The sequence below is a fragment of the Sardina pilchardus genome, chromosome 4 (genome assembly GCF_963854185.1).
Source record: "Sardina pilchardus chromosome 4, fSarPil1.1, whole genome shotgun sequence".
NCBI lineage: Eukaryota > Metazoa > Chordata > Actinopteri > Clupeiformes > Clupeidae > Sardina > Sardina pilchardus.
In genome coordinates, this window is record NC_084997.1 from 12041321 (window position 1) to 12054578 (window position 13258).

Sequence of the window (13258 nt, forward strand, 5' to 3'; positions counted from 1 at the left end):
ACAAAAATTTAATAGGGTTAATGGACTGTGGATGTCCTTCCCTGAATAGATTAATCTAATTATAAGCTACTTATAAAACTCAATTCTTTTGTCGGGGAACAATGATACTGAGATAATACCAAAATCAATTTGGGGTTTCTTAGGAATGTGTTGTTTGTGGAGGTCAGATGACTTGGCAGGGTTTTTTTTTTTGTTCCCTGAAACTGGCTCAGGAAATGTTATGTCATGGGTCTTGTTGTGGTCATGAGTTCATTTGAGAACTTTAGAAATGAGAAGGAGCTTTGCTGAATTAGGCTGCGGACGCCTCAGCTTAGCAAGAGGAACTGCTAGTCTTCAACGCTCTCGCTCCTCATCCGTCAGTTGAAAGGCCCGGTGCCATGTGCAACTGACACTCTCCACTCTCCTATACAGCGCAGGGGCAGGAGGCTGGTCTTTGTTCATTTGAAGGCATTTGGAAGCCTAATCCAGTAATTATGAACAGGGGATTTATTTGTGATGATGGAGACACACCACAGACACCCCCCCCCCCCCCCTCTCGCCTTCACACCCACACCACCACCATTTCTTTTGTTTCGAGATGAAGCACAGCAACTTAGAGAGAGATCCTGTCTACATTCTCTCTCTCTCTCTCTCGCTCTCACTGTGTGTATTTGTGTGGGGGCGGAGTGTTTGTGTGTTTGTGTGTCTGGGTGTGTGCTGTGAAGACGAGCACAGCTCCTTGGTTTGTGGTCCTCTAATCCTTGCCTGAGTGAGTGCGTGCGGGAGCCAGTTCACAGCTGGGTGTGCTGCTGAGGACAAGACAGCAGGAAAGAAACAAGAGCATGGCACAGACACCGGCAGTTTAGACTCCACAGCAATGAGACACCCACCCACACACATACACACACACACACACACACACACACACACACACACACACACACACACACACACACACACACACACACACACACACACACACAGCCCATCACCACAACCACATCCCCTTCCCCTCCACACACACACACACATACACAGACACACGTACATACACACTTGCGCACACAAACACACACACACACACACACACGTCTAAAATAATGTCTGCTCTCCTGCCCTAACTCTGTCAAAATTAATATTTGCACATGGAGCTCGGCGAGCTAATGGTGCCCTTGCACTGTTCATTTCTGCACAGTGACACGGAGAAGTGTGTTTGTTTGTCTTAGTCGGGGAGAGCGGGAGGAGACAGAGAGAGAGAGAGAGAGAGAGAGAGAGATGAGCTGCTGTGGGGTGATGCAGTAGGAGGAGGAGGAGGAGGAGGAGGGGAAAAAGCTCTTTTTCCCTGAGGAAAATCGCTCTTTCTCTCTGCGCTGTGAAGGCTTTTCCGCACTGGCCCAACAAACTCTGACATTCCCAGCATGTCTGAAGCGTGCTAGTGGGCTTAGAGAACGGCTGGGCGAGAGGAGTGAAGGATAATGGCCACCAAAATATCCACACATCTGAAAATAACGGATGAGATGGAGGCAGGAGACTTGACACAACACAGAGCAACAGCTGCTGGATGTTGGAGGTTGTTGGTGTTTGTTGGGGTTGTGTCAATTATTTTGTTACTAATCTCCAGAGAGAGGGGGGGGGGGGGGGGAGAGAGAGAGAGAGAGAGAAAGAGAGAGAGAATTAGCCTTGAGAGAGAGCACATGGCATGCTAGTGCACAAGCCTGGCATAGCGACGGTAGCAGTAGCAGCAACAGCGGTAGCAGCAGCACACTCTGGCAGGCTGCTCCGAGCCCCCTATGGCGCCCAGGCCTCCGCGCCTCCACAATGCGGGCATTGTGCTGGCCCCGCTCTGCTCCGCTCCGCTCTGCTCCGGGGGGTGATATCGGTCGCAGGGGTTTTGCACAGTCATGTGAAGGCACAGCCCTCCGCCACCGCCACCACCACGAGCTGAAGCGCCAAGTCTTCGCGCCGTGCCTCCACTGCTGCGCCGCTGTCAACAAACACCGAAACGCGAGGGCAGGCCACCTCGGGAGCTAATGATAGCGCATGACCCCGGCACGGCTCCTTGCTGACCTTTGGTTGGACTCTCCCTCCCCCCACCCCCACCCTCTCCCTCTCCTGTACAACAATAGGGCAGTCAGACGCATTGGCTGATAATGCAGTCCGGCATTATCAGTAATCCCAGGCAGTGTGTAATAGGGATACAGTTTTGTGAGAGATAAGGAGGGTGGCAGAGACACTTAAACTCATTGACTGGCAGGGGGTGGGGGGGTGGGTGGGTCTTGGCTCGTATTGCTCATTCAGAATCGGATTCCCAGTACAACAGCAGCTGTGCTCTCTGCCAGAAGAATGAATGAGGTCATCGTTTTCAGATTGCCCTTATCGGTGCTTATCAGGACACACTGTGGTCTGCCATAATATAAGCTGTTTAATTATATCATGTGAAATGTGTTTTGAGAAGTGTGCGCTTAACAAATGAATGTGAATAGTGAGGATGCAGTCATGGACATGGTATGTTGTTGAATATTCCCCACATGTTGTGCAGTGCGTTGACTATGAGTATGTTGTCTTCTACAATGGATCATTCTGGCCCTTGGTTGTGGTTGGCTGAGCTGTGTTCAAAGCTGTTGTAAAACACTCTGCAATAATACACCTGTGATGGCATTACATCAGCATTACCACGCCAAGCGGAAACTGTGTTATTGCGTATGTGTGTGTTGCATGGCAAGCATTTTTTTTTGCTGAAGAACTGCATTGCTTGGCGAAGGAATGAATTGTTAATGGTAAACTGAAGCATTTTATCTTGTTGTGTTTGTTTCATGAAACCTTGGCAGATGTATGTAGTTACTGTGTTATGAAAGCAACAAGCCCTGCAAGGCCATGATTTCCAGTGCTTTTAGAACAGCTAATCATGCCTGAAGCTTAATCATAACATGATTACAATCAGGCATCAGGCTTCAAGCTTAGCTCCTCTAAAATCACTGTGTGTTGTCGTAGGTGGGCGTATTGCTTCATTAGATTTCATTTCTGGCCCCTATTTTAGTAGATGGTCTCACCACACCACTCTTCACTGTGCAGAGTGCAACATGTGACAGTCCCATTCTAACCCCCCCCCCCCCCCACCAGGTTACTTTCCGCACGAGGATCTATCACTGCAACATCAACAGCCAGGGTGTGATCTGCCTGGACATCCTGAAGGACAACTGGAGCCCGGCGCTCACCATCTCCAAGGTCCTCCTCTCCATCTGCTCCCTACTGACGGACTGCAACCCCGGTGAGCAGTGCTGCCTCCTCCTCCTCCTGGTCCTTAGGCCTCTCTCTTTCTTTCTCTCTCTCCCACCAGTGTCTCTCTCTTTCCCACCAGTCGCTCTCTTTCTCTTTATTTCCTTCCCTCAGCACAGCTGCTGTTGTACTGGGACTCACCAATCTCTCTCTCCCACCAGTGTCTCTCTTTCACATCAACCTCTCTCTCTTTCTTTCTCTCTAATTTACCAGTCTCTCTCTTCCACCAGTGTCTCTCTCTTTCACACCAGTCTCTCTCCCTCTTTCCTTCCCTCTAACTCACCAGTCTCGCTCTCCCACCAGTCTCTCTCTCTCTCTCTCTCTCTCACTCCAACCCATCAGTCTCAATAACCGCAGTGCTATCAGGCCATCAGTCAGTCACTCTGACCTGTCGGCAGGAGACGGCAGATGTACAGATTGAGTTGTCATTGCCGGGAGGGATTTATTTATTATGGGCTCCAGAAAAAAGCATTTTCATGTCTTAACTAGATTTTAGGGGAGAATGTTCACAGATGTGAAGGATATGTCAGACAGATGAAGGATCATCAGTTGGTTTTGCTTTTGTAGTGAGAAGCTTTTGGTGGGTTTCTTTTTTTAATACAATGCTGTTATGTGAAAAAAAGAAATGTTCAAGCACCGTGCTTTTCATGATTAGTTTGTGAAATGGAATGGAATGGAAATGTGAAATGGAACAGTTTGCATTTAAGGAACGTAACACATCTATCTAAAACAGTCAATTACTAGAGCCTAGAGCTCAGACTGTATGTGTGTAGTGTGTATGTAGTGTGTGTGTGTGTGTGTGTGTGTGTGTGTGTGTGTGTGTGTGTGTGTGTGTGTGTGTGTGTGTGTGTGTGTGTGTATTGTGTGTGTGTGTGTGTGTGTGTGTGTGTGTGTGTGTGTGTGTGTGTGTGAGTGTGTGTGTATTGTGTGTGTGTGTGTGTGTGTGTGTGTGTGTGTGTGTGTGTGTGTGTGTGTGTGTGTGTGTGTGTGTATTGTGTAAGTCCTCTCTCTATCAGAAAATATGTATTGTCAGCTTGAAAATTGTGATGTGACAGTGCAATGCGGGTGACGGTACATAAAATTCGGTGCTCAGAGGCAGCGTGTGGACTCCGCGCCGCCGCTGCTCTCCGTCAGTATGTGCTTACACCTTTATTTCCCCCATCATAACCCGGCGCCCTCTCTTCCCTCTCTCTCTCCCCCTCAGCGGATCCTCTGGTGGGAAGCATAGCCACTCAGTACCTGACCAACAGAGCTGAGCATGACAGGATAGCCCGACAGTGGACCAAGAGATATGCCACATAAGACGTCAGGATCCCGCAACCCTCCCACTTCCCTCCACCCCCCCTCCCCCCCTCCTTCAACTCCCCCCCTCCCCCCACACCTGCCGCCGCAGTGTAAAGATCCAGGAGGCAACTTTACAACGTGCAACAAATCTTTATAGCCTTTACAATACGGACTTCTGTGTATATGTCATACCGATTCTGCCCCGAGTTTTTACCCACCGTGGACTGGGAAGAGGGAGCCCAACAGGTAAAGACTATCGGAGTAGAATTTTGTAGCTGTAGATTTAGTTATGTTTAAATGCCTACTTGCAAGTCTTGCTTCTTTGGGATATAAAAATGTATTTTGTGATGTAATAAGGAAAATGTTCCTAAAAGTCAACCAAATATTATGGTGCATTTTAGCCTAATCCATTATCTGTATGAAGTTATGAAAAATATAAAAAGAAAAAAACTACAAAAAAAAAATCTAGCGTAGATTATTAGAAATGATGTCATTTATATGAAACCCAGATCCATTTCCAGTTATGTGGTACATGCTGTTGTGAACTCTGTTTTCCCCTCTTGTCAGTTTGTAATGAAGACCTCTCATTGAACGTTTTGTAGCTCAGCAGAAATGAGCCACCACTGTAACACCCCCCTTCTCTCCCTCCCCCCCCCAACTCAAAAACACAATAAACTTGTCCCCCAGGGTAAGGTGTAGTGTGTTACTCATGGATGACCGAGACGCCATGGTCGGCTAGGCTCACAAACACAAAACCCTCACACACTGGCTAGATCAGGCTGTACGCTCTCAGCATTCCACTTATTTACATGTATTGGCAGAACGCTGTTTACAATAATTTGGCAGGGTCAAGTGAGTCACGAGATGGTTCGCCACATGTCTATAATGGTTATGTAAAAAGCATGGCAATGATAAAAAACAAGGTTCACTTTGACAGCGGAAGAGGTGGTGGGGTCTTTTTAAGCATTTAGCTTCCACATCTCACATCTTAGAGATGTGCAACTACGGCATAATGAGATACGATCTTGAGGTTGAATCAGTAAAGCCTTTTTCCACATGAGACCCCAGTTTTGTTTGTTGGTGTTTTTTTTAACAGCTATTACCGCTGTTATTATAAGTCCTTCTGCATGTCTCTCTCTCCTTGTTAATTCCGACCTGAGCGCAGTGTGCAGGTCAGATTGTAGGTCCCGAGGGTGAGTCGGAATGCGTGGGGATGTGTCACCGCGCACCGACAGCACTACAACACCTCTGGCCGTGGCAATGTTAACCAGCCTCCCCGCTGCGAGCCGCAATTGATCCAAATTGATCTGTGACTTTCTCTGTGGCGCTGTCGCTTATTTAACCATTAGGCTGCCTTAGATGACTCTGCAGCCCACAGATGGATGATGGGATGGGAGGGGTCGAGGGGTGAAAAGAGCTGCACACCCCATTTAATTGGTGCCCAAAGTTGCTTTTTATGAAGTGTATTTATGAATTTTATGAGGCAGGAGTCATTTTCATATTTCTTGAAGTGTCTGTTAAGATGTTTATAAGCGTGAGGTGCGGCCTCCTTGCACTGTTAATGTGCTGGTGTCCCTGGCTGTTTAGAGCGGCCCTGAGATGAGTTTTTTATGAGGAGGATGTAAGGAGGGCTCAAGCTTAGTGCATATTGCCGACTTTTGCTCAGTCATCTGTTTTTTACTGGTTTGATTTGATAGGCTATGGGAGGGTTCATGTGTCATCCTGTATGATCATTTCAGACACTTTCTGAGACGTCGTTTTGTCCATCAGCAAGTATTTTATTTTAATTGATTCTGCCTTTGACACATGTCTGTGTGTGATGAGAAAATGGCAAAGTTCATTCAGGCATTTGTGTAGTTTGACCAACATAACAGTCGGTGTCTGTTTCAACAGTTTACTCCACTGAACCTGTGGTGGCCTAGTGTTGAAAGGAAAACCACTCAGGATGCCTTGGTTTAAAGGCCTTGTCCTTATCATTTGTAATCCTTTTTGATAAAATTCAGTGCAAGATTTTTCAGTGCAATAGTTCTACAATTCTATCCAGTTTGACCAGTGATGCCATGGTAACAATCAAAGATGGTCTATATTTCCAGGCATGTGTGAGTAAGTTGTTAGAGTTGACTGAATTGTCACCTACTTTCAGTCAGTTTTCTCAAACTATCAATTTATTCATATATTTATTGTCATTAAGGTATAATGTCCACAATTTACATCTGAAAACAGAGAACAGTGGTAGGGCTACCACTTGGACCCAGTGACATATGTAGGCCTACTGCTCATTGCCACATGAGGGAGACAAAGCATCAAAGAAATATGTAGTATCTTATTTCGGCGCTAATGACTGCAGACAGACATGCTTGCAGAAGCTCACTGGGCACAGTTGCTGTCATTGACGGTGGTGTTATGTGCAATGATGTCGATTTTCCACAGGTAGGATCTTCACCTTAACCTTTGTGGATTCAGTCTGAATGCTCACAATGTAACCTAAATTAACCAACATTAAGAGGGAATCGTGGTGCATAATAAGATAATTTTGTTATATCCATCTATGCTCACTCAGCCTGACACTCGATTTTTCACGATAGCCTTATACACTATCTAATAAACCATAATAAGCGTGGAGAGTCTTAGCCAGTAGCCTAGGCCAAAATCCATGATGGAAGGCCGACTTAATAACCACATGCCCCCTCCTTCGAGTCAGCGGTGTGTCAAATCTCTTTGCAGTGTGTGAGTAATGACAGCGGGGTCTGCGGTCCTACCCGAACACAATTCAGTGGAACAAGGCCTTTCCCCTGACCCTGCCCGGCGAGTTTCCCCCGTCTGCGGCGCACTGAGCGGCTTTTGATTGATGCTGTCAGAGGAAATACAGAGTCGTGTGCGGTTTAAAAATGAATTTCACTCTCGCGAGTGATCTCCACGGATAGTTCAGTGCCAGCATAGAATTTACCTTGTTAGAAAGTCGAGGACATTCCTGTCACACTAATTTCCCCGTGTTACAAAGATCTTGTTTAACATAAAAACGCAGGCCTACGTTGTTGAAAGTAAACAAATGAATAAAAACATTCAACAAGTATATCCAGCGATAGACCGTGGCCGCACTGAATTGGGAATGCTTGCCAAGCCACGCAGGGACAGAAACAGTTGTAGCTGACATCATTGCTTAACACTCTCATTTAGTAGCTCAGCCTTCAAGCGAATCCAGAATTATTCGTACTTCACGAAAAAAATGCACGGTAATGTACTTAACATGGAACCGTTTAAGCTATCATTTACCTCTCCAGAGAGCTGTTTTGACCATTAACCTTTTCTCGCCGGCCATTTTGATCGCTTCTGACCTAAGGGCGGGTGGTACTTGATAGAGCACAGGGAGTGGGCACGAGAGTTCAAGTGTGGTGTGTGGAGGCTTTGTTCACCCGTGTGTCCAAGCAGCAGACCCTCTTCCATGGCGCGCGGGCCATTACAAACACCGAGCACAATGAGTTAATTGAGCTGAAGTGAGCCATGTGTCACTCTTTTTAAGTCGCCTACGTCGCCCTGGTAGATACAGGGTAACAATGGCGATCTGATGAAGGCCAACCGACTGATTGCTTGGGCCTCTCCTTTTGTTTTTCAAGGACCTCAGTCTTTTTTTAGCTTCTCACTGCTCTGGTGCAGCCGCCATTCATGTCTAACCTCTTTTCAGCGTGCCATTGTTGGTGTTTGATAGCAAACAGTTTGATATTTGTATCATGCTTTCCAAGGACAAGGTAGTGGTAGTCACTTGTAGACTCTTAAAAAATAAGCAGAGGATATAAATGAGTGGGTCAAATGTCAGCCACATGAGTACTACTTCCAAATATTCAACTGTCAAACTTTACACACAGTGCTTAGTTAAGGTGTGCAGATGTCCGAAACGAAAACCCGGTGCCATAATCCCAAAAATAGGGACATTTTCAGTTTAACTACCATTCTGATTGAAATACATACAAGCTTTATCTTCAAAAAATGGAGACATAGGCAGTTTCTCTGTATTTTCCCAGGGACAGGCAACCAAAAACGGGGACTGTCCCCTGAAACCGGGGACGTCTGGTCACCCTATGCTAAGCCCAACCAAGTGAAGTGCTGTAGCCCTATCCATTCACATAGCCTACTATAACCACTGCCAGAACTGATATCCACAGAGTTTGTAGTCTCCAGTTTTTATGCCGACAACAGCTTATTGTGGGCCATAGACTAGAAATCAAACCTAATTAATTTAACCCATCCGTGTAGTGTGTAATACAGGGCAAACCTATTGTGGTGTGAAAAGATGTCCTTTGTTTAATTTCCATAGATTTTATTTCAGATAATATAGGCTACAGGCATTCTTTTCCCCACATTATATACAGACTGAAAATATAGTTTCCCAGTTTAGTGCTTGGAAAGGCTATATTAAATAACTTTCAGAGTTCATTGATGAAGAAAAACCCTCTTCGATTCAGTTTGTTTCCACCTTATCTGCTGACTTCTACACGGGATCTCCTTAAGAAACCTAGACTTGGATTTCCCTGGTGAAAAACCATAGGGAACGGAATGATGCATGAATTGAGCATGAAGTGCACAGCTTGTTCACAGTGCTAAGTATACAGTAAGGGCCATGTGTTCCTTCACACACAGATGATCACATGAAAGCGGGCTGATACGGACAGGCCGGAGGGGGCTGTTATCATTCCACCCTGGAGGGTGACAAGCAAACAGTACACTCTTTTGATCGCTTCTCTCCTGTTTACGAATGTCAACTGCTTAAACATGTTGTGAGAAACTAGGGTCATGGGTTGGAGTCCCTATAGGGAGGTCAGATATTCATGAGACATGTTTCTTCACTGTGGCAAGGTTCACTATGGATAGGCCATTTCTGGGAACCAGCATCAGTGCATGACTTAGGTGGTAGTGACGCTTCAGCATCAAAAACATAGCACAGAACTCCATTATCTTGCTAGTTAATTAATTTCTAGTGATATTAGTCTCCTCTGGCATGCTGTAGTCTGCGTAGGCATGGCCAACAGATGGCGCTGCGCCTCCACTCTATGCCGTCGCCATGGCGGCGACACAAATTGGAGCGGCTTTGTCTTCATCATGATGCTCAGATGGCCTGCTAAGTATTTCCTCGGGGACGCTATTGTGATGGCAGTTTAGCAGTCAAACGCACACCAACACGAGATGCTTGCACAGTACACAGCTGCTGCTGGGATTACAGTGCTGTTAACCTGTCAGTTTTCTCGAGGAGCGCTCCGAGAAGCTCCCGGGCGTCTCGGCTGGAGGAGGACCTGCCGGACTTCTTCACAGCTGACTCTCAGCTCCAGTCCGTATGGGGACACTGAAGCTGTGAATAGCCCCATGGATGACCTCCTTTTTGTGTTCTTCATTGTAAGGCATTCTTCCTGAATTGTGGTGATCATGACATCTACAGTGCTCAGTAAGAGTGGGGGAATGAGGCCGCGGCCTTCTACGAGGGAGGCTTCTGTTTTTTAATCACAATAGGATGCCTAGGATTAATATGTGTTGTCTGAGGAGGTTGTGGTTGGAATGTTGGAACGTCCCATTTCAGGTTAAAGGTGAGGTTAAAGCTAAAGCTATAGGAAGTAGACCTTGCGGCTGCACCACTGGTACCTTAAATGCTTGTTAAGTTTGCTGGTGAACAGACTTGCGACTGGCCACTCTAGCACATTTAACAGATGTTAGTGTTATTCAGATACATTCAGCCACGGGCACCCCAAAAATACACAACACCACTCTGCCACTACTCCTCTCCCCAAACCGTCACCACACCACTCTGTGAAGTTCAAATCCTCGCATCCCTTCACAGAAAGAGTGTGTTTTGAATTAGTTCTGGCAGATTTTTTTTGTTGTTGGAGGAGGGTGGAGAGAGAGAGGGAGAGAGAGAGAGAGAGGGGAGAGAGAAGCGAGCAGCGAGCTAACAATGAATCTTTGTGGAGGAACTCAAAATGGCTCATCTGGACTTCAAACGGCAGCACGGTGTGGACGCTGCCTGGGCATCAGCCGGCAGACGGGCCCGGTCTAATTATTTTAGCTCCTAATTGGTGTTCAAAACAAGGCAGTGTGCGGGATCGCATTTCTGGTGGGCCCAGCGTAGCAGGCAGCTAGGCAGGCACTGGTCCCCAAGCCTGTAGTTGTGTTGCAGTACTTCCTCTCCTGTCTCACAGTATGAAAACAAGAGGAGAGGGAAAGAGCGAGCGAGCGAGAGAGAGAGTCCCACTGGAGAGAAGGGTGCCCCAGCCTTGTGTTTACTATTCAGCTAGGCTCTGAGCGCAGTCTGCTTCCCCTCACTGTAAAACTCGGGATTATTTGAAAGCGCCTTGATTTATCAAACAGCCACGGGAGAGAAAGAGAGGGAGAGAAAGAGAGAACCCAGCTCCGTCTCCTGGAGCCAGAGCTCCAAATGAAAGCATGCCCCAATTTTTGTTTGGAGATGAAACATCTAGCTTTTTTTGGACGTGGATTAGCGCAACTCATCTCGTACGAGACATTCCGTGTATCCCAAATGCTACTCAGACGACATAAAGACACTGCTCTGTCCCAGAACATGTCACAATGCTTGACAAGAACAGGCGATTAACCTTCCTCCCCTGTGGAGTAAGTGCATCCATAGTTGATTTACGTAGTTTCATATCTGAGGAGAAACAGAAGCTGGGACAGGGACTTTGGTTAGAGGGGTGGGGGAGTGAGAACGAACTCTGAGCTCCTCATATGGCCACATCCTTATCCAGCACAAGCTTCTGAGTTTACGCAATTTTCAAACATGACCCAGTCTTCCCCACACAGATCTCACGGCCACATGGCCTGTGACATCAGGCCCACACTCAGCATCCCACTCGTCTAACTAGTATCCCGGACGCTCAAGGGATTGTGTTACACCCCCCCCCCCCCCTCGTCCTGTGTGTATGTGTGTGTGTGTGTGTGCGTGCGTGCGCGTTTTTGCGTGTGCTGGCTGCACCACAGCCACTCCACTCATTATAATCCAAGCGGAGGGTTCAGGCTGTGCGGAGAGGAAACGTGAGGATTCCTCCAGGCCGGCCAGACAGCGTGCCTCTCAGGAAGACCCTCCGTCAGAATGTCCAAATAAGGGCAGATTGCTTCAGTCTGTGTCCCACCGAGGGGTTTTTCCCCTCTCTGGCAGCTACCCACGATGCTGGAGGAGAGGCACTTTTAATGATAAATCAGCAGCTCGGTGTTACACAGGGACAAAGGAGAGTAGTGTAGAAAACACATACAAACGTACAAGCATCAGATTTGTTTTGCGGAAGTTCAGTGTTTGGCTTTGTTTTCAGATTTTTGTTGTTGTTGATTTTGGTGATGTATTCGTATGACTCCAGGCCTTGGGGTGAAAAGAAAAGGATCTTTCTGTTATGTTTGGTTTTAATGTGATAGGGAAAAAAACAAACTACCAATACACCTGTGATGTCATCAGTAACTCACATCAATTAGATAAGGGAGTGAGTGGTTTCCTGAGTCATTCCCTTAAAATGTATTTTCTCTATCAGCATAGCGGGTGAGAGAGGAAGAGTCCACATTTTTCAGTAAGATGACTTAAGCACAATGTATGGTATCCCTTGAGAGGAACAAGAAGGAAAATTATGTTTGGGCGCAGTTGAATTCAACATTACCGTTAGTGGAAGAAAGGTATGAGTATCCAGCGTTATCGTGCCAGCACATCAGATGTACAATCTGACACGCCTCAAGTGACTTACTAAGACAGCCTTATTAAACGTAGCTTAAGCCCGGCTGGAAAATCTCAGTATTAATAAAATAATCATGATAAAACAAATAAAGGCCCGGGGATCAGCTGCGAGACAAGCCAGTTAGTTTACCAATTACCGGGAACAGGTTTTCCAGGATTATGTCACTATACCTCACAAAATTACTGGCAATGTACGATTTCTTTCTTATGATGTCAGTGTTGAAGTGGAGATCTTCATCTATCAAAGTGACACCAGCCGAATGTTGGCAGAAGTATTCCATTTAACGCAGCGCAAGAACTGCCCATAAATATCCATAGTTACAAGACTGACAGTTTGTTGCTATGAGATCAACCAACATGACTCATCTCAGGAAATAATTCAGTGTGCAAAACGTCAAAGACGTTCAGGGGGAAAAAAAAAGATGAAGCACAAAGAAAAAGCGGAAATGCTCCAGCCATAAGAAATATGTTGTTCTCTCACAGGATTGATTTACTCCGTCTTTGCTGTGGTGCCAAATTATTTTGTGAGCAATTAAGAAGGCACGCCACTCTCTCAGAAGAGGCATTTGGGCTGTCAGTGGAGACGCGGTTTGATATGTAGTGGCATCTTTTCTGCCTCAGACACAGCAGCATCCCCTCTGATTCCGACAGGGCTGATGACTTTGAGCAGAGGACGCCTTTCGCAAGCGCCTCCAGACTGCGGTATAAGGTGCACGCTTGACTCACTCCATTGCAACACTGTTGAGTATGAAAGACCCACTGCGGCAAAAATAGATATTTTTGTAACCCTTTTGACATGTTCATTTGGTGTTGCAAGTGTATGTGTAACAAGACATGTTATGAGTGAAGCACTCTGTTTTGAACTGTCAGTGTATCAACTCTTAGGCAACTGACTCTTGTGTTGTCAAAGACACTCCTTCATCGCAAGCTCAGGTGTTTTTCACTTATGGAACAAAGTAGCCTTTATGGAATTGTTGGCAACTCTGCCCACAGGTTAGCTAT

General features: G+C 46.5%; 1 protein-coding gene across 1 annotated transcript in view; it reads left to right on the top strand.

The window, feature by feature from the left end:
• Window positions 1–5231, top strand: part of ube2e3 (ubiquitin-conjugating enzyme E2E 3 (UBC4/5 homolog, yeast)) — a 26056-nt gene extending 20825 nt beyond the window's left edge. The window contains exons 5-6 of the mRNA XM_062534180.1: window positions 3100–3247; window positions 4460–5231. Coding sequence (XP_062390164.1) covers window positions 3100–3247; window positions 4460–4557 — 246 coding nt within the window. The 3' untranslated portion in view covers window positions 4558–5231. The remainder of the gene's footprint in view (window positions 1–3099; window positions 3248–4459) is intronic.
• The last annotated feature ends 8027 nt before the right edge of the window (window positions 5232–13258 follow it).